Source organism: Medicago sativa, chromosome 3, assembly GCF_051527215.1.
Source record: "Medicago sativa cultivar Bolivia chromosome 3, Bolivia_mono, whole genome shotgun sequence".
Lineage (NCBI taxonomy): Eukaryota > Viridiplantae > Streptophyta > Magnoliopsida > Fabales > Fabaceae > Medicago > Medicago sativa.
The window spans coordinates 88,557,804-88,579,511 of NC_140751.1; the positions used below are offsets into that span (position 1 = coordinate 88,557,804).

Consider the following 21,708-nt stretch of genomic DNA (forward strand, 5'->3'; position numbering starts at 1 on the left):
AATCATTATTTACATTTGAATAGAAGGCAATCGGACAACAAGCTGCACCGCTAAACCTTTTTGGATGACAAAACCATTATAAACTTGAATTAATTGTGGAAATTCGGACTTGAACTCAGATCACAATATGTGCAAACAGAATATCTAATCATATGTGTCAACAATAATCATTGCAGTGTTTTGAAGTTTTCGTAATACTACTATTCTAGTTCTAGGAAACTAGGAAAAAATCGCATAATATATATGGCCAAATAATTCCCACGGCCATGCATAGATGACTTTGTCTATATTCTACGTGTTACGCAGTTGACATAAACAACTCTAGATTTTTTTTGTTTACAAAGAAACCATTATAAATATTGAACTAGTTCTATAAATTGATAAACCACACCACTCTTCTCAAGAACGAAGAGAAATAAACACTAGAGCTAGCTTAGTGAAACTTCTTAGTTAAAAGATTTAATCAATGGCATCTTTAAATTGTTCTAGATTAACCATGATCAGTTTGGTTCTATTTGTCCTCATAATAGGGAGTGCCAATGCACAACTTTCTACAAACTTTTACTCGAGTTCTTGTCCCAAACTCTCTTCCACTGTTGAATCCACAGTGCAATCGGCCATATCAAACGAGGCCAGAATGGGTGCTTCCATCCTCCGCTTGTTCTTCCACGATTGCTTTGTCAATGTAAGCCTTCTCATGCGTCATTAATTTCATTTATAACACCACATACATTTTAAAAACACTTTCTTTATTGATGTTTAAAGCGACATCATGTTACCATTGTCTTCGAGAAGATTTAAACTTTATCTATTGTGATATACGATCAAATTTTTATTACTTTAGTTGATACCTTATAAGCACAATGAGTAAACTATAATTTATGCTGCTTGCAATTATAGGGATGTGATGGGTCAATTCTACTAGATGACACATCAAACTTTACTGGAGAGAAGAACGCAAACCCGAATAGAAACTCTGCTCGTGGATTTGATGTCATTGACAACATAAAGACAGCCGTAGAGAATGTATGTCCTGGCGTTGTATCATGTGCTGATATCCTTGCCATCGCTGCCGCAGACTCCGTTGCAATTGTAAGTGTAGTCATATATCAATGAATTACTCAAACAATCAAAGTCTAATTAATACTTCAATTGCAAGTGTAACCATGCAAAAGTAAATTAAGTGAAAATTAATTAATATTTCAATTGTCGTGTTTCTTTTAATTTGCATGATAGCTTGGTGGCCCAACCTGGAACGTAAAACTTGGAAGAAGAGACGCCAAGACGGCTAGTCAATCTGCTGCTAACACCGCGATCCCGACACCAACTTCAAACCTTAATACACTCACCTCAATGTTTAGTGCTGTTGGTCTTTCTAGCAAGGACTTGGTCACATTGTCAGGTACAATTGCAATGATTTGGACGATAAGCCTATGCTGTTTTACTTATATTTAATTCAAATATATAATTTCTCATTTGGGAAGAGCACATAATTTTCAAATAATTAATTTGGTATCTTAATTAATTGACTAGGTGCGCACACAATTGGACAAGCAAGGTGCACAACCTTTAGGACACGAATCTACAACGAAACCAACATAGATACTTCATTTGCTAGTACAAGACAATCAAATTGCCCAAACACAGTAGGGTCAGGGGACAACAATTTGGCACCTCTTGATCTTCAGACTCCCACTTCTTTTGACAACAACTACTTCAAGAACCTTGTTCAAAACAAGGGTCTTCTACATTCAGACCAACAACTTTTTAACGGCGGATCCACCAACTCCATAGTGAGTGGCTACAGTACTAATCCAAGCTCTTTTTCCTCAGATTTCGCCACTGCTATGATAAAGATGGGTGATATTAGTCCTCTCACAGGATCAAATGGAGAGATCAGGAAGAACTGTAGAAAACCTAACTAAGAGTTAATGGTCCTAGTTATACCCATACAACAAAATTGTGTTATATACATGTGTGTTGCGCGCATAATAAGTTGTTAAACATGTTTTCATTGTCTATTTGATTTTGTGCTCTTCGGAGGGTTGTGTATGTGTACTGTCTTACTTTTATTGTGTGTTTTTTTTGTTTCATTTACAAAATTGTAAGAAATGAGATTGGTTTCATGATCTACAAGTACGTTTTTTTATTTTAATTTATAAAAAGGGGTTAAGCTTTTCTATTTGCTTCTTAGTTATGTTTAATTGTCTATATTCCTTATTGAAAAAAATATTTTGGGTCTCTGTGTTCCTTGTTAAAAATATTGTGATTTGAACTCCTACGGTTGGTGTAAAAATCTTGTTGGGGAGTAACATGTAAATAGTTTGTGACTTTGTCTACTTTATGAGTGACGAAGTCTACCTTAAATTTTTATTTTGAGGGGTTAATGTCTAGCTCATGAAAAATTATAAACCTTCCCCACAATTTTGCGCAAAAAATTGGAAACTCTACCAAAGACACAAATATTCAAGTCCCCAATGCACCCCAAAAGACTAGAATTGTTATGGTGTAAAAAAACTCAATCTAACCCTCCATATTTATAATAATTTTTCACTTATTTCTTCTTAGCACTATAAAATCTACATAGTGCATAACATACACTATTCCATTGACTTGTGGATCTAAGATCCGACATGTTTCTACTAATAAGTCAATGACATTCGCTAAACTAAACGTTGTATAGATTGGAAACACTATTCCTGGTACCTCATGGACTAAATATTAGGCATGGCAACAAAACCCGTGTCCATGGGTACCCGCCCAAACCAACCCCGATTTGATGGGTTTTCCCCGATTTGACTGGGTTTGGGTATGGGTTTGGGTTTTACCCGATTTTAAAATACGGATATGGGACGGGTAACGGGGATATATGTACCCACCCCGAATCCATACCCAAACCCTACCCGAATGTAGAAAGGTCATTGTTTTGTTTTTGTTGAGGGGGTTGATAATGATATGTCATGTTATTTGGTTTGATAATTGTCATGATATTAGACCTTTCGTTTATAGTTAAAGGAGCAACTGAATTATTCAGTAAGGAAATGTTAAAATAAGCACAAATTGTTGGATAATGCATCATAACATTACCATTGAAGCTAAAAAAAAAATTATTAAAAAAAATTGATTAAGTGCTGGGACGGGGATAAGGCGTGAATATCCGAACCCATTGGGGGCGGGGATGAGATTCAATTTCTCATCCCCGTTGGGTATGGGTAGGAGAAAATCTTGTGTGGTCCTGGTCCACACAAGTGGTCTTTGGTCACACAAAGAGAAAAAAGAGAAGAGAGAGAAGAGAGAAGAGAGAGAAAATGGAGAAGAGAGAAGAGAAGAGAGAGAAGGAAAAAACTTGTGTGTGTGTGACCAAACCAAAATTCTTGGTCTTGGTCCACACAAGTGTTTCTCCCATTGACATGCCTACTAAATATCATACCAACACCTACTCCCTGGATAGGCACACAATCTTTTCCACTTTGATAACCAAAATTTAAGTTTTTTTTGTTTATGATCGTATTAATTGTATGGTGTTGAAATTGAACATGAAGAAGACACTTTCTATTAATGACCATGCATCCACCCACTTCTTTTTTTAGGTCAAAAGAGCATACGTCCACTTGTGTGGCTTTAGTTTGGCAGACAAGCCACATTTCAAACTGGATTTTCTTCTCTTTAACCGTAAAAGTTAAAAAGAGCTCTTTTTTAGTTTCTTTTGTTATAAAAAAAAAAAACCAATTTAAATCACTCAATATAAGAAAAGGATTTTGCGCAAATCTGTCGATCAATACCATCAATCAATACAATAAAAGGAATGGTTGTGAAAAACACAAAACTACCCCTTTAAAAAATTGTTCTACATTCGGTCAAAAAAAAAAAAAATTGTTCTACATACAATAAGAAATATGAGAAAAAGATCAACATATACAAAAAGGAATGGTTGGAATAATACAAAACCATATTCTTTTAAAAATTATGCCATATAACAAGCTATATAAGAAAAAATTGATTGTGTAAAATGTAAACTATCTAGTGTTTATAAGATCAATATATACAAAAAGGAATGGTTGGAATAATACAAAACCATATTCTTTTAAAAATTATGCCATATAACAAGCTATATAAGAAAAAATTGATTGTGTAAAATGTAAACTTTCTAGTGTTTATATTTTCTCCATTTCCTTCTCCTTGGAAGTCACTGCCAATGAAATAAGCTCTTTTATTCTATCCATCAAAATCGAAACTTGTCAAATCCATAACCTAACTATTAACGTTCAACCCTCCAATGTCGTGGAAACAAATACCCAGTTTCAAAACTCCCCACTTCCTCCCCTCCACCAATGCAATAATTTCTTGCACGAAGGATGAATAAACGACGAAGAGTTAGAGACCAACTCAAAATCCGTTAACCCCCATTAATTTTGTGTCAATTCAAGAAGAGTTTATCATCTTTTGCTCCTTTGTCTTGCTATTCAAGAACCAATCCAATCAATTTCATTTTCTTCACTCTAGATTTGGTCCGCCTTTATTGCTTTGAGTTTGATTCGACAATTGTGTCTTCGCAGAGCACATCAATTATGTATTTGTAACATCTCCACAAAACTCAAATACTGTCTTCAATCTCCACCCCAACAATTTCGCCTATGTTGTGTGCCTTGCAACCTCTTATTTTCAACCGATCGATTATGGATTGTTCATTTTTTGTTTGTTATAGATGTTTCATTATAATTTTGTATGTGCACGCTCGTAGTACAAGTTGATTGTGATCATCTCATTATCAACTTTATGGAGGGTATTAAAAATAGGATCATGATAAGTAGCGCCCCTCGAGCACAAGGGACACTAGTTATAAGAAAACAAAAAAAAAATTGCATTGAAAAACATTTTTTGTCAATTTTAAGAGTTTGACTATACAAGTTTTAAAATATTTTTACTAAATTCATTTTCTTAACTAGTACTTCAACGACACTTGTTAGCATTTTCCTTAAAATATAGGAAAATGTTAAAGAACATCCTTAGAACACTTGTTAAAAAATGTTTTGAAAAATGATGTATTCGAATTAAGTCAACTTTTTGAAACTTAAAATTTGTTATTTTCAATGCTAAATTCAAATTTTTTACTTTTTTAATTAGTGGTTTTACGGCACTTATTAGGAACTCAAAATATAATATAAAAGTTAATTAGAGCTTGTCCCTAGAGTTAACTTATCCATTGGTAGTTAATATTTATTGACGGCCTATTTAATGTCTCAAGAATACTACTCCCTCCATTCCTTTTCTTTTGATGTTTTAGGTGATTGCACAAATATTAATGAATTAATCATTAAATTATAGGAATAATTGTATGGTTTATACTAAAATACCCTTACTTACTCCTTGATTTTTTTTCTCTCAAAATTCTAATCTCCTTAATTATTGAAACTCACCACACAAATTGCATTTATTATTTAAACTTCCAATTTTCAAAGTGTGTTTTTCAACAAGGGTAAAATTGGATAAAAAGTATTAAAAATTCTAAAACATCAAAAGTTTTGGAATAAAGTTTAAGTTCTAAAACATCAAAAGAAAAGGAATGGAGGGAGTAGTTAACATTTCCCTTTCATTTATTATTTTCATGGATCAATATGAATTTTAAGAATTTTGCTCTCTATAAAACTCTCAAACTTATTTTTTCTATGGGATAAATCTTCAATTCTTCAATCTTTGATTTGCAACAGATTAATTTAAGATGAAAGTGAAAATCCAAATCTACTTATTCACTATGAATCATATAGGCAAATTGGATGAACCGATGAAGAGTTGAGTGAGATCCAAGGAGAGCTTAATCTTGGAGCCCCTCTTTTCACATGTATCGATTACGAGTTCGAGAACTATAATTAACACACACACACACAAAGTAGCAAAACATTTCTTATATTACAGGGTACTCAAAGACTATATATAGTCAATTAGTCATGAATTGGAATAAAACGCAGAAATTATACAGTATCGATTATGTTATCGAAATGGTAAAAAGGGATTACTATATATAAATTGGTCCAAATACAAAGAATATTGATTGGTTTATGTCAACACCATGAGGAGGCCACGAGTTTAAGCAATCATGACATCGGACCAATACATGTCACATCTATATATAAATAGTTAAGTGTTTTGATTAAACAGATATTTTTTTTCTTACTCAATTAAACAGAGATTTCAAAAGCAATAATATGTATTTGCACGAGTATGGTTTATGGTGCATCATCGATGATATAGAAAAAGAAAGGTCTAAAACAAATAGAAGAAAGTGCAAGTCTTATCTTTATATTATGTATTTCTTGCTTATACGACTAAGATTTCTTCTTCCCGCCAATTCTGGGTACTAGCTGAAATCCTCACGCCAAGGAAATTAACATATATCACTCACTCTTTAGAAATTTAAATACTAGTTTTCCTAATGGAGTATGACCATCCACCAACTACATTACAAAATATCTACATCTTTAATGTGCTAAGCCTCGTTTTTTTTAATGTTTTCAATTTATTTAATTAAATTGCATGCATTTGCCTTTACTCTAAAACTAATTACACATGTAAAATAAGCATCAAAAGATGACATCTATAATTTCTGCGAAATTAATGAAGCACGAGCTTGAACATATAAGACAACATACAACTCACACGCATGTTTATTTTTTAATAAAATTGGGTGCATCTATGAACCTCTCAAAATTGGTTCAAAGATGAACATTTACTAAAAATGAAAACAAATATAACATTTTTTTAAAATTTAGTATAAATTGTAAAGTTCCATCTAGACCATATTCATATTAGACATCCCATAAAAAATATTTAACTTCTTCTACAAGCTAGCAATAACTTATAGTTTGACTATTATGCACAAGTGATACATAACTTGTCATAAAATATCATAGCTGAATTGAAAATATGTTCCTGGTTCCCACATATATATATATATATATATATATATATATATATATATATATATATATATATAGTAGCTATATTTCTTAGAAGTTATTAATTCTGATAGTACATGCATATTGAAGATCACAAGCAAGCTAGCTAGCATTCCTTTTGTCTCCCGCAACTTGTTTCAGACAGCAAACTCAGTGGCACAGATTAACATGTTTAACAACACAGATGTCACGTGCTCAATTAATTCTAACAACCAATATTACCATTAATTCTATCCTTCCCTTGCAATCATAATTTCCCAAACCAAAAAAATTTGATACAGAATAAGCAAGTTTTTGAAGTAGATTAATAAAGTTAATCACAGGATCAATGAGCTAGAAATTAACGTTTAACCAATTAAATAATTCCACATAGGCAAAATGCATGTTAAAATGCAAGTTAGGCATTACTAATATTATGGATTAAGACAATAACCAAAATAATAATAATTAATGACATACATTAGGGTGATAACAACAAACAAAATCCAGCATCAATACTCTCATTTTCTGTACTTAATTCATCCTTAATTGATTGATGACAAATGGAATAATTATAATAATTTATAGTGAGCAGCAAAAATTAACCAAAATAGGAAATATTATCATCACTTGAAATTGTGCTATAGTTGGGATCCCTCTGTTGAAAGTATATGGAAGAAGATGAATTAGAAGTTGTAGAAGGAAGAGGAGGTGGAGGAGGCGGCGGCGGTGGAGCAGCAATAGAAACAGCCACAGAGGAATTAGAAGGGAGCATTGCAAGTTGATGAGAAGAAGGTATCATATTATTCATATTCATATTCATATTCATATTCATGTTGATATTTGCTGCTTCCCTTAATTTATATTTAAGTATTTCACCTCTTAATAGATTGAGTTCTGCTTGTAAAGATTGAACCTGTTGTTGCAATGCAGAAATTGCACCCATGCATCCATAAACTGGATCTCTTAGCCTCACATTTGCTTCATAAACAAGACTATTTGCTGCATCTGCTCTTGAACATTCTGCTACCTCCTAAAACATTATATATATTATTACTTAATTGCTTTTTATATATGAAATATATGACATATAATTAAATATATTTAATTAATGTTTACCATTAGCATTTTTGAGACGTTGCTGGCACCAAAAACTTTGTGAACAGAAGCAAACTTCTGTGGTTCATGAGGAGAGAAATAGGGAGAAAAGGGACACTCTTGAGCACATCTTCTTCTTAATAGCTTACATGCTGCACAAGGGGTTATAGTATTTAGGGTTCCTGGTGGACCTAACATATGTCTTCTTCCCATTTGATTTGATGAATTTGAAACATCATGATCTCCTTCTCTTTTTATCTTCTTCCCTATCTCATCAAATCTCTCCCTGCCGTACAATTGCATCAAATAATTTAATTAATAAGCAGAATATAATATATATCATGCCAAGAAAAAACATTGTTATTATAGAGCAGTACAAGAAAAAAAATTGAACAAATAAAATTAATATGATGGATCAATAGTTAATTTCAAGCTAGGAATTAGCATAGCGCATGAGCATGTGTGTAAAAATATAGCTAAGAGTTAGAAAAGATTTGTGTCTATTATATACCTTTCTCTGGACATTCAGGCATGCCCTCTCTGAGTATGAAAGTAGTAGTCACTTATTAGTGTGAGAAAAGACAGTGAGAAAGAGAGTTGATAGCTAGCAAGAGAGTCACAGAAGGGAAGTAGAAGAAGAAGAAAGGAAAATATTGGTAGAAAATATAAGTGTACTTAAAAGGCAAGGTATATACAAAGGACATAATTGTCCACCTATATTTTTAAAGTAAAAGAAATAGTATTCAATAGACAAGAATAGGATTGTTGTGCTGTAATATTGACAGAGAAATACTAGAAACAAAGCGTGTGAGAAATTAAAGAGTGATATATAGAAGAAAAAGATAATTGTTTTTCTTGTACGAGGATTTTCTGAACTATATAAATATTGACTACTAAGCTAATTATAAAAACTTTATATATATATATATATATGTGTGTGTATATATATATTTGTTTGTGAGGTATAAATGCCAGCTCAATGTGTGGTTACTCACGTGTGAGTTCTTAAATGTGATTGACTTTCTTAATAGTTTTTCTGATTCAATTGCATCCATGCATGTGGTTCTTGCTTCTTATTGAGGTAGCTGGAGGACAGGTCTACCTTTTTGTCACTCTTTCTGTACTTCTAAATAGTATATTATCAATACCAATAAATTGAGTATGTTTGTGTTAATATATTAATTGCTATCGGATTATATATATGGATGGGGAAGAAAAAAAACTTTGTATGTTGTTTATTCTTCTTATTCACGTCGATCATAGTTATTTTTCAAACATAAAAACCACTTCACCAATTTAAATATGTTGGTATATGATCAAAATAATGAAACTGGATCTTTTACATTTTAGCTATAGCAACGGATATATTTGAGATCAAATTTAAGGTGCACAATTTAGTCAAGTGTTACACATGCACAAACTTGTTTTTTATCATTGGATCAAGAAATCTTATAATTGGATCAAATGATGTGATATATGAGACAAATAGTGAGAAAACATATTTGTACAATGAAATATATTTATGAAGTGTTTGTATAGACATCAGAAACATATATAATTTCCTTCTCTCAAAAAAAAAAACATATATAATTTCCACTATACCTATCATTTTGTTTAATTTAGAGTTACTTGTATGTTAAAGATTTATGTTTCCTCCTAGTTTTTCTTAGTTGGGAAGCTCAAAATAGCATATCAATTACCGACACAACATTCAACGGGTAGAAATTAATTGAGTGTAAATTCGAAAGGAAGCATAGTAAATCAATTATATCATGTGCATATAGTAAGAAACACACACACACATTCAATTCTTTAAGTTGATAATAATGGAATTGCTTAGAAACTTTTAAGCCACCTTATCAATATTATGGTACTGCAACAAGGAAAAAGATTGGACATCTTTCAAGATAAGTTGATAAATATTTGGAAGAAAATGACTTTTGTCAATAGTGTGATGGATGGATGGATGGATGGATGGATAGTGATTTGGGACATCTCACCCAAGCTATATCATGTGGAAATTAAAATCATTTTCAGATTTAAGAATCTCACACAGTTGCTTTGCTTGATTGATCAAGAACTCTAATTTCACAATTTGAATGTAGATGATTAAGACACTAGCTTCTTAACTATATTTGTCTAATTCACACAAATATTTTTCCCTTGAACCACACCTTAACTTAATGCAAAGAAACCAAAAACTACCTTTCATTCTCATATACATATATATCATGATGCTGATGTAAAGTCTAGAATCATTCACTCTAAGAGAGAGCTAATTGATATTGTACTTTATCAATGAAAATAACCTAAACTAGATTATGCAGGGATTAGTACATACAAATCAAGTTGGCACAACTGATGACTATCTTTATATATAATAATCTCAATTAATAATTAATTAGTTGGAATGAGAGACACATATACTAGGATTTTGAAAATGTGTTGTATCAAAGTGGGTGGTGAAAGAGAGGGTAATAGAAGAGTGTATTGTATAATAATTAATAATGAAATTACGTATATAAATATAAAAGAGAATGCTTAGAGTGTAAGGGAGTGGCACCATCCATTCTTGTTTGACCCGTATTTTGTGGCTTACAATTCGCTGCCAACCCAACTTCACAATACTTTAAAACTTCATCTTCCACTATAATTCTATATCTATATTAGGGCAGGGCACCAAAACCCAGAAACAACCCACCACCACCATTTTTACTTCACTAAAGTTTTGCAGTTCTACGATCGTTGAATTTAAAAAAAGATAACTCAGTATTTCTTTTCCTTAAAAAAAAAAAACTCAATATTTCTTTAAATAAGATGGTCCCTACAACCGTCAATATAATATTGATTCAAACACGACCAAAGACATTCCACTAGTGCCTTTATCTTCTTTTTCCTCTCTATTTTCTTGAGAGATTAATTGGGTTGGGCGTGGAGAGGAGAGATGATATTTGTTTTTGCGGAAAGATGAAAATAGATTATCACTAAACTTTTTTCTTAATATAAAGTTTAGGTGAGTTGGGTTCCGTGAACTCATTACGGTTAGTCTCAAGACTCAATGACATTAACAAATGTACTTAGAAATTATCAATAATCTAATACTCCCTCCGGTCACTATTATAAGCAAAAATCAACTTTTTAGGTTCATTTATTAAATGATGTATTTGTCCAATAATATATACCAAATACATCATTCAATGAATGAACCTAAAAAGTTGATTTTTGCTTATAATAGTGACCGAAGGGAGTATGTCTGATATCACAAATTTACATTTCATTTCAAAATTTATTTTTTTCAGTCTCAAATTTCCATTTTATATATTTTTTATGTTTTAAGAAATTCATGTGAGTATTTTTTTTTTTTTTTTGGTTTAACCCTTTGATTCTAAGGGGAAAGAATCATAATAATTCTAGGTTTGGGTATTATATAAATAAAATTTGGTAGTGATCGTTGGGATTAATGAATGTAATATTGTATTTATAATTTTTAGTCTTTGTTCTTGAATATGAGAATTTATAATATATTTTCATTTTTAATTTGTAACGTGACTTCCTATATACATCAATTATAAATCTTTTTCTTAAAATTAACTCAAATTTATATTTATTTGTAAACATATTCAAAACATAAAATAAAGCTATATATTATTGTATTTTTTTCCTTAACATTGTCATGAAACTATCATGATGAAAAAAGGCATACATGCTAAGAAAAAAATTAATGTATATTACTAAAAAAAAAAGTATGAATGTATATGGTATATTTACTAAGTCGAATATTATTTTATTTTAATATTGTATTAAAAATATTTATATTTTTTTAGGACAGTTTAATCTCATCCTACTTTTGAAGTTATGAGTATGAACTAGAATGTTAATTTTTTTTTTAAAGAATGAACTAGAAGTTAATTGAACCCTATATTCTATGGATTTCTTTTTCACTTTAATGTTGGGTTTGGATCAAACGAATATACCCAATCAAACTTAGGGTAGTGTGAGTCACATCGACTATTTTTTTTTTTACTAAGGATCACCTCCAATTTAAAAAAATAAATAAGGGGTGTCATTTAGAAAGATATACACAATAAATAGATAGTAGATTCTATTTTTTTTTAACGGATAGATAGTAGATTCTATTTTTTTTAATGGATAGTAGATTCTTTTTTTTTTGTGGTGTCCGGGATTCTAACCCTGGACTTTGCATGTATTATACATTGTCCTTACCAACTGAGTTAAGCTCACGAGGACAATAGTAGATTCTATTGTTAAGTAGATCTCTCTGTCATTAACTATTTCATATATTTTTTAAATTTTTTTTGTATATTTATCTCTTTAAATGAAAGAAATAAAGTGAATCTTAACTTCTTTTTCTTTCATTCTTACTAATAAAAATAGTAATGATATGTGTACACTATTTGGTGACAACCTTTGTCATTATCCTCTTTTTCTATCTTTTTATCAGTCAAAAACAATGTAGAGGAAAATAAAATAAGAACATAATGTGAAGAAGAGATAAAGAGTTGTTCTAAAATTGTTACAAAATTTCCTTTTAAAAAAATTGTTACAAAATTATGATACATATGTCATTTCTCTAATAAAAAAGGTTAATAACCGACTAATAGACACTCATCCACGAGCTTTGCTATTTGGTAAGGAAAAGAAATCAACGAAAAAGCAAGAAAGCATATGTGACATACTATAAGTGGATGGGGAAATGGATATTCAGCATTTGGCAGAAAAGACGGATGAAAATATTACCTTCGTTTTTCTGAAGTGAGATACTTCTTATTACGTACTAAACATCATTTTATTTTTTAAATGTTTTACATCCAAACTCATCATCATGTTAGAGTTGGAAAAATAGCCTCCCAAATTCATCTCTTATCACATCTCATAAACATCCATTACGTGAAGTCATGTGCACCTTGTTGCACATGAGCACGTCAGGATCAAAACCTAGCCATCAGAATTATCTCTAACGGCTTTCACGATTCACGCCATGATAATACGGAGGAGGTTATTGACCTCCTCGACTACATAAACGTGACTCAGTGTCACCTCAAATGCGCACTTTCTTTCATCCAATTTTCGCACACAATCCACCTTTTACATAATGACCTGAGCGTTGGAGTGTTAATGTGCCTACAAGCACCATTCTTCTCTAGCGAGGAAGTTGGCTCTCCACACCGAAGCACCGCAAACCACCGCGGCATCAACCGTAGTTTCTGGAGAACCACTACGATATTTCTCTAATCTTCATCGGACTGATCAATAACAGAGTGCATAATTTCCCTAACTGTTATAAGGAAAAAGTCCATACCCATGCATGAATTATTTTGCATCTTATAATTGGCAGCTCACTACTGTTTCAGTTGGTAGTTTTGGATGAGCAATAAGTGGCATGTAATAATAGTCAATTTGCAACATTGCTGTAAGAGATATGTGGAAGGAAGCTCTCTATTACTGTGTGGGCTTGGGTCAAAAATGGGCTAGCATACTTGTGTGCACTTTTGGACCAATTGGTAGGACTTTAAGTTGGGATAGTTTGTTGATAATTGTTGTTCCCACTTTTGAGATTGCTAAAAAAATTTACCCAGAGGCTGATAACTGCCAATATTCTTTGTTTCGCGGCAGTTAACCGCCGATCCAGAGGTGCGGTTTTTAAGATAACGGTAGAGTGGGGGGTAAAAGTAGCTATCTTAATCGATTCATAATATATGCACACTCATTTTAGAATAATTGTTCATTGCCAGAACTGGGGCAACTTCAAGTTTTATCAACGAAAAAAAGATGTTTCTCATGATAAGCTTTGTGTTCTTACAGGTTAGCAAGAGTAAATGAGCTCATGTCACTACATATTAGAAACGAGTCAAATGTCTTAAAGCGTCTCTAATAGGATTCTATAGCCTTGTGGAATGATTCTTTAACTTATGCTTTTTCATTAGAATAAATCTGAGTTGGCAAGTTAGGGTTCAAAAGTTTTTTTGCCAGATACCTTGAGAACTGAGAAACTACTTGATAATGGCTTAAAGGTTAAGTGCAATAAAAATTATAAAAGTGAATTGCTTAAAAATCTACTATTGGAGCAAAACATGGTTGAGTTGCTAAAGTATGATATGTCATAATGGAGGTCACTTGGTAGTGGATATGCACCCATAATGAACTCTTAAAATTTTGCCACCTAATAAGATGCTCTTATAAAACCCCTTTTGACTGGTTGGCAGGAAATGGCTAGTTTATCAACTGGCCAATCTAACTGAAAGGGTTAAATTTAAAGCAATTCTTGTATGAACACTTACCCAAAGTACAATCAATCAAAAAATCAATTAAAATAAAATACCAATCAAAAAAGACTTCAAGGTTGTGCCAAAAAAAAAGACTTCAAGGATGAAATACAATGGAAAAGAAACTACTCCACTAGAGGCTAGGAGAAAAGAATTCAAACATCTCCATTTCAAATTAAACACCAACACTGTCGATTAATCGATGATTGTCGCTTTACAAGAAATATCTTTCTAGAAAAAGAGAATAATAGAAGAAAAGAATATGATGATTAGCCCAAAATAAGGCCTGAAACCAATTAAGGAGGAGAGAAGATATGAGTACAAAGAATCAGAAAATAACAATGGGTCAAGGAACCAAAAATAAAAAACCTAATCCCCAGACACATGTACAAAAAATTCAAGCCAATGGTATGGAACAGAGATCTTCAAAAACTTGTCTGATGTTAGGCCTTTCATGTACAGGGAGAATACACCTGAGAGATGTTGCAAGCAGTTGGTCCATCTCTTTAGAGGATTCTTCACCGCCTGCAATGTCTCTGTCTATACAGTCCATTACCCTTCCTTCTCTCTCACACAGCCTAACCCAATCTGTAAGATCAACAGCACCTGATTGCCCAGATATTATGTCGCCTGCACTTTTCCTTGTTAATAATTCCATTAGGATCACCCCAAGTGCATAAACATCGGCCTTAAATGATGGAAGTGGTTTGGATGCAGAAGCAAGTTCTGGAGCGCGGTATCCGAGTGCTCCAAGATTTAGTATCTGCTCTGCAACTCCAGCCGGTGTCATTAGCCGGTGCAGACCGTAGTCAGTAAGACAAACACTGTAATCAGGGCCTGCTAACAGAATATTTGTCGGCTTCAGATTTCCATGGGGAAGCCCTCGATCGTGAAGGTATAAAAGACATCTAGCAACTTCAACTGCAACTCTTATTCTCTGGCTGAATGACAATGGCGAGTATCTCCGGGGAGTGGTCTCTGTGCAAACAATGTATTAATATTATACTAACTATACAAAAAGCTACTGTCATGTAAATACTCCAGCATGAACAATGCAGATGATAACTATAGGACATGATAAATGCTACCAATAAAAAGAACAAAACTTAGGCAGAGTTCCTAGTGTGCTGTTTTTACTGTTCTCCAAATTTTAAACAAAACAATAAAGACAAGTGGGGGTTTGAGATGTGCTGACGGAAAAGTTAACTATTACCATAGAGATGGAGGGCCAAGTTGTCTCCATGAATGTAGTCAGCTAAAAGAAGCCTCTCCTGTTCCCTAGGCCCCCAATAGTATGCTCGTAATGGGACAATGTTTGGATGCCTCATCGAACCGATCTTTTTAACTTCTCTCGCAAATTCCTTTTTATGTTTGACCAGCCCCACTCTTAACCATTTTACAGTCAACATATGACCATTGTCCAGAGTAGCTTTGTACAGAGTGCCGTGGCTACTTCTACCAAGAACTTCAGCCGGAGCTCGAGATAACTCCTCTGCAGTGAATGCTAGTGAAGAATCCAGGAAAAACAGTTCCCCAGCTAGTCGATCTGGTGAGTATACGTCCAACATCACAGGCTTTTCACAAGCCTCGATAAAGCGTGGTGAGGACGACAATGGGGAACCAGGAGAAGACTTCCTTCCAGATGACATGGGAGGGTTATCCATCAAATTAGGAGGTGCTGAACTGGTTGCTACCACTTCCTGCGGCAAGCCGTGCTCAGAAATTTCGGTTATAAACTCTGACTGTGGTCCAGAAAGTGATCTTGAATTGGATGTCAATAAGTGATCATTTGAAAAGCTCAACGAAGATGTTGGGGGTTGAGCATTTGTATTGAACTTGAAGAGGGAAGGCCTTGAAAGTCCTGCTAACTTGACATCTCTTCCAGTAGTTTGGCCAGCAAAATCACTTCTCCCACGAAATTCTTTTGCTTGTGTTCGATGATAAGCCAATAAAACAAAAGCAATCATCACAGCAGCACCCACAGAAGCAAGGATAATTGCTATCCTGATATTACCCTTTGAACTATGATGTTTATCTTTATCTGGAATATTTGGCAGTGCAGAATGTTCAGGGGCATTATCTGGTAACTTTAGCTTTTCATTTCCAGGGTAAAAAGATGAAGGAGGAAACCGCCGCAAATTTTCAGGAACAGGGCCAGATAGATCATTATTGGACACATTAAATACAGTCAAGTTAAATGAAAGCTTATCAGGAATTTTTCCGGTAAATTTGTTGTTAGACAAATCGAGGTACTCCAAATCAATAAGTTTGCTCAATTCATTTGGAAGCTGTCCGGAAAAGCCATTCCTTGCTAGATTCAGCAGTTTGAGCCTAACCATTCTATCTATATCAGAAGGTAAGACACCTTCTAACGAGTTGTTAGATACATCAAAGTATTCCATTGGCTGAAAAGGAGGCAAAATTAGTAATTCACTTGCCCCTGAACCTTGAAGCAAAAGTGGCCCTGTAAATTGATTTCCAGAAAGATTCAGTCTTGTCAGCGATTGTGAAGTAACCAAACCAACTGGAATGGATCCATTAAGTTCATTAAAACTTAAATCAAGGGTAGACAATTTTGAATATGTCCCTATAATAGAAGGCACGGATCCTGACAGCTTGTTTGAACTCAGATCAACAACCTCCATAGTGTCTTCCCAGTTCCCTAATACAGAAATGTCGCCAGAAAACGTATTCCTGCTCAAATCTATGACTGTGCATCTTCTCAAAGAGGTTGGCAGTGAGCCTGATAAACTATTCGATGAAAGATCCAATACATTTAAAGTGGTGGAATTAATTACAGCAATTGAGCCTGCACATAAGTAAAGATATGCAAATAAATTAACACAGTATTGAGTTTACTGACATTTTTTTAGTAAATAATTTAAATCCCCAAAATCTTAAGCACTTACAAACCATGATGCAATAATCATTTATATACAAAAGATCCTCATGAAAATTTATTTTACAACTGCTAAATGAAATTGGTAATCTAACTTGAAACATGTTAATTCAAAAGGGAAAAAATGGTTATAATATGATAAAGCGAGCAGAATAAACTCAGAAAGCCACTAGCAAGTGATGTACAAGAGGTATCCATACAGAAAAATATAAGATAAACCAATTGAGAAGAAAAAGTTATGTATTAAAAGAATTAAGAAAACGACGAGACAGTTCAGAATTAAACACCCAACTTGAAGAAAAAGATCTCACAGGTCATCAGAGAACTACAAAATATGATAAACAAATGAGCCAAACACCAAGCACAGTAAGGTTCAATCAAATACAAAGAGTCAATTTTTTCAGAAAAAAATTAAAATAAAAATACAAAGAGGTGAAGACACCAAACAGATAATGCCTGATTGAAGGTAAGGAAGACCTTTCACAAAGGAAGTGTTACTGGAAGAAATGTATGACACAAAAGATTAAACATCACTCCCTACCGATCCTCTGTTCGACCTCTCTCTATTGCAATCGACAGACAGCAATTGTGTCGATTTATTTGCAAGCTCATTGATTCTATTCAAGCCACGTGCAAAATGGAATTTATAAACTTTTATTAAAACATTTTCCCCCGTGCACTACCCGACAATAACCTCCGTGACAGGAAAAAATTCAATGATCGAAAACGCTTCCCATTCTCATTAATGCACCTTTTCCGTACACTAAAATGCATGTGCATGAAAACATTTACCCCTGTGCACTACCCGCCAATGACCTTCGTGGCAGGAAAAAAATCAATGATCGAAAACGCTTCCTGTTATCATTAATGCACCTTTTCCGTACACTAAAACGCATGTGCATGAAAGCATTTACCCCCGTGCACTACCCGCCAATGACCTTCGTGGCAGGAAAAAATTCGATGATCGAAAACGCTTCCCATTCTCATTAATGCACCTTTTCCGTACACTAAAACGCATGTGCATGAAAACATTTACCCCTGTGCACTACCCGCCAATGACCTTCGTGGCAGGAAAAAAATCAATGATCGAAAACGCTTCCTGTTATCATTAATGCACCTTTTCCGTACACTAAAACACATGTGCATGAAAGCATTTACCCCCGTGCACTACCCGCCAATGACCTTCGTGGCAGGAAAAAATTCAATGATCGAAAACACTTCCCGTTATCATTAATGCACCTTTTCCGTACACTAAAACGCATGTGCATGCATGTAAATACAAAATCAGATGCATACCAGTGCCATTTTCGGTTACCCTACTTTTCATTTTATTTAAGTAGATGTATCAAATTGAAATCATTTCTCTTAATTAGAAATTTCAAATCCAACATGCATATTGCATTGCATGCTAATAAACGTAAAACTAAACAAGCATAGTTTGAGCTATAAATAGTGGTAATTCTGTCTATACAAAACATGAAAACATACAAACCAAAACAAGAGTAAAAATAAATAAATGACAAATAAACAGAGATCAATGCTACACTATACCTACACTAACTACCTAGTGATCCTAAAAGTAGAAAAAATTTACCTGTAAATCCATTGTGACTAAGATCCAATTCCTCCAATGACATTGAACTCAGCAACAAATCCTCAGGCACGGCGCCAAAGAACAGATTGCGCGCTAGTCTCAAAACTCGAAGTCCAGGCAATGAACCAAAAGAAGGAAGCTCCCCTCTAATCAAATTACCACTCAAATCCAGAGTTTGCAAGTTTCGAAACAATACAATTGAATCATTTGAGAAAAATTCTCCGTTCAATCTGTTATAACTCAAGTTCAAATACCGAACAGTATTCGCCAAAGATGAAACATTCTCAAGAGTAAGTGAAAGTCCACCAGAGAATTGATTTAGACTCAAATCGAGAAACTCGACGTTGTGAAGAGTCGGAATTAATTCAGCAATGCTAGCCCAGAAATTGTTAGAGTGCAAATCTAAAACCCTAAGCTGTTGAAGATTATTGAGTTGAGCTGGAAATCCACCTTTGAAATTGTTATGTGAAAAATTGAGGTAATTCAAACCCCAAAGATCGTTGATCCGCGCTGGAATTGGACCGTAGAATTTGTTGTTTGAAAGATCCAAATGCTGAAGAGAAGTAATTGTACCTAACGACGGAGGTAATCTTCCGGTGAAGCTGTTTCCGGCGAGACTGAGATTTTTGAGAAGTTTAAGGTCGAGGAGTGTTTGAAATTTTAACTCACCGGCGAGGTTGAAGTTGTTGAGGTTAATTCCGGTGACGTTTCCGGTGAGGTCGTCGCAGGTGATTCCTGTCCATGAACGTGGACATATGTTGTCGTTTCTGAGAGAAGAAAGGTTCCATGAAGTGAGAGGTGGATTTTCTGGATCTGAAGTTATGCCTTTTTTGAATTTGAGTAGAGATCGGAGCTCCGGTGAAGTGGCGGAGCAAGAAGAGAGAAGAATGAGGAGGAGGAAGAAGTACGGTGGAGGATTCATCGGAGTTAATGTGGATAGATAAGATAAGTTTTAGTGATTCATTTTAAGAAGAGAGAAAAAGAGATGAACCCTAGAAGAAGAAGGAGGTTGACATCAACGTTGAACGGAGGTGGAAGGAGAGTTTGATAGAGAGAGAAAGTTCAGTGTAGTGTAGCACTATAGGGTTTCATTTTTGTTTTTATTTTTTATTTTTTGTGTTATTATAATATCATAATTATCACGAACTGTTTTTATTTTTTCTTTTTTTGTGTTATTATAATATCATAATTATCAACAACGATCAACCTAATTCAAGAGTAAATATCAACTTTGTTTCGTTTTTCACCTTTTAAAATCAATAAGTAATAATTTAAAGTTCGAACTTCAATCTTCATATATTATATTTTTTTTGAATAGAATGGTCTGGTAATCGAAAATTCGTGCCTTTTTATAATGAATAAATGATGAATTTGATGTTTGAACGTTACCAACTGCATATACTATATAATATTCATACTAACTGAGTTTAGCATAGCTAAAATTATCGTCGTATTTTATTAATGATCAACGCATAAAATTTCTTTTTAACCCTCTTCTTTTACACCCTCTTTATAAAAAAACATATAAAATTTCGTATAAATTTAAATTTTTATATATGTAATATAATTGACGATAATTATTTGTATTTTCTAAAAGCTTGTTATGTATGTTAAACAAGCCCAAACAATTTTATGAGTCACTTTACAAATAGAAGCCCAAACAATTTTATGAGTCACTTTATGAATAAATAGAGGAAAGATATATGATACTACTAGAATGGAAGAAATGGATGAGGTGAGAATTCACATTATATCTAATCCAGAAAAGAAAATCTTAAATTAGAGTAATAATTAATGACAATATTAATTAAAAAATAGTTTCCATAGGAAAAACAGTAAGAAAATACTACTAGAATGGAAGAAATGGGGGTGAGGTGGAGAGTGTTTGTTGGTGGGAGCTAACTACAGTCTGTAAAGGACAAAATCTCTTGCATCATTTATTAATTTTCACTATGTTATGTTGTACTGTCTTCTGTTGTGTTGTGTGCTGTTGTTGCTTGTTCCCATACACTCTCTCTCTCTCTCTCTTGTTAGAGACAGAAACGGCAATTTTAGGCTTCGGTCTCTCTCTCCTTCTCTATCCAGCCCTACACGCACATGCATCTATCTATCTATCTTAACGCCGTCACCTTCTTACCTTCATTATTTTATCTTTTCTTTCTACTTGGTATTTTTATACTAGTGGTGCAAAGTAAAAGTTCTACCTCATCAATACGATATGGAAATAATAAGTTAATAACATAATAGTGATGTACATAACATTGATTTGGATAATACAATTATAAAATAAGCAACTTTAGTGGCAATAAAATTAGTCTCCAATAAGCTCAACTCAATTGATATGTTTTATAATATATATGAATTAGAATTTGAATCTTGTACACCTCACTTACTCATCTTAATAATATAAATTTCTAGTCATTAAGCTATCTAAAAAAAAGTGATAATCTATTTGGAATAATTCTTTACCTATGTAACAATTATTATGAAAATAGTTAAACTTTATTGAATATTAGCATAATTACACTAGTTTTGTACAACCATGTATATTAATAATTTATAATTAACATTTTTACATTTATTTTCCTTAAAAAAAAAAGTTATTTTTTATGGAAATAACATATGGTAAGGTCTGCTAAAAAATGTATGATAAGGCATTCATTCTTTACATACCATATTTGGATAAACGGTAACACCATTGTTGTCCATTGAAGTTGCCGTCTAAAATCAAGGTGGCACGCCAATAGTCGAAGTGAGCGAACATTAATAATAACATTTTTTTTTAGGATAAATGCAAGTAAAGATTATGAATCTTTTATTATTCTCAGTCATTGATCATGCGTAGAAAAATTGAGTTGAGCTGATATGATTGATAATTTGGTTTGTTTATGTATTTTTGCC

General features: G+C 33.2%; 3 protein-coding genes across 3 annotated transcripts; 1 reads left to right on the plus strand and 2 right to left on the minus strand.

The window, feature by feature from the left end:
* The first annotated feature begins 310 nt into the window (after nt 1-310).
* Nucleotides 311-2,182, plus strand: LOC146941579 (peroxidase P7-like). The gene is made up of 4 exons (XM_085755397.1): nt 311-685; nt 901-1,092; nt 1,237-1,402; nt 1,534-2,182. Exons 1-4 carry the CDS (start codon nt 467-469, stop codon nt 1,923-1,925), a joined length of 969 nt encoding a protein of 322 aa, XP_085611523.1. The 5' UTR covers nt 311-466; the 3' UTR covers nt 1,926-2,182.
* A 5,191-nt stretch (nt 2,183-7,373) lies between these two features.
* LOC146941580 (LOB domain-containing protein 15-like) lies at nt 7,374-8,829 on the minus strand. The gene is made up of 3 exons (XM_085755399.1): nt 8,542-8,829; nt 8,052-8,316; nt 7,374-7,965 (listed from the first exon to the last, which is right to left on the minus strand). The coding sequence occupies exons 1-3, from the start codon at nt 8,553-8,555 to the stop codon at nt 7,534-7,536; spliced, it is 711 nt and encodes a 236-aa protein (XP_085611525.1). The 5' UTR covers nt 8,556-8,829; the 3' UTR covers nt 7,374-7,533.
* Nucleotides 8,830-14,482: 5,653 nt separating this feature from the next.
* On the minus strand, nt 14,483-19,881 carry LOC146941581 (Leucine-rich receptor-like protein kinase family protein). The gene is made up of 3 exons (XM_085755400.1): nt 18,808-19,881; nt 15,528-17,123; nt 14,483-15,292 (listed from the first exon to the last, which is right to left on the minus strand). The coding sequence occupies exons 1-3, from the start codon at nt 19,727-19,729 to the stop codon at nt 14,712-14,714; spliced, it is 3,099 nt and encodes a 1,032-aa protein (XP_085611526.1). The 5' UTR covers nt 19,730-19,881; the 3' UTR covers nt 14,483-14,711.
* Between the last annotated feature and the right edge of the window lie 1,827 nt (nt 19,882-21,708).

Coding starts and splice junctions, on each gene's coding strand:
- LOC146941579 (XM_085755397.1), top strand. CDS start 467: ATGGCATCTTTAAATTGTTCTAGATTAACCATGATCAGTTTGGTTCTA. Junction 1,093..1,236: donor CCGCAGACTCCGTTGCAATT/GTAAGTGTAGTC, acceptor TTTGCATGATAG/CTTGGTGGCCCAACCTGGAA. Junction 1,403..1,533: donor GGACTTGGTCACATTGTCAG/GTACAATTGCAA, acceptor TTAATTGACTAG/GTGCGCACACAATTGGACAA.
- LOC146941580 (XM_085755399.1), bottom strand. Junction 7,966..8,051: donor ACGTCTCAAAAATGCTAATG/GTAAACATTAAT, acceptor ATAATGTTTTAG/GAGGTAGCAGAATGTTCAAG.
- LOC146941581 (XM_085755400.1), bottom strand. CDS start 19,729: ATGAATCCTCCACCGTACTTCTTCCTCCTCCTCATTCTTCTCTCTTCT. Junction 17,124..18,807: donor TAGTCACAATGGATTTACAG/GTAAATTTTTTC, acceptor ACTTATGTGCAG/GCTCAATTGCTGTAATTAAT. Junction 15,293..15,527: donor CTTGGCCCTCCATCTCTATG/GTAATAGTTAAC, acceptor TTGTTTGCACAG/AGACCACTCCCCGGAGATAC.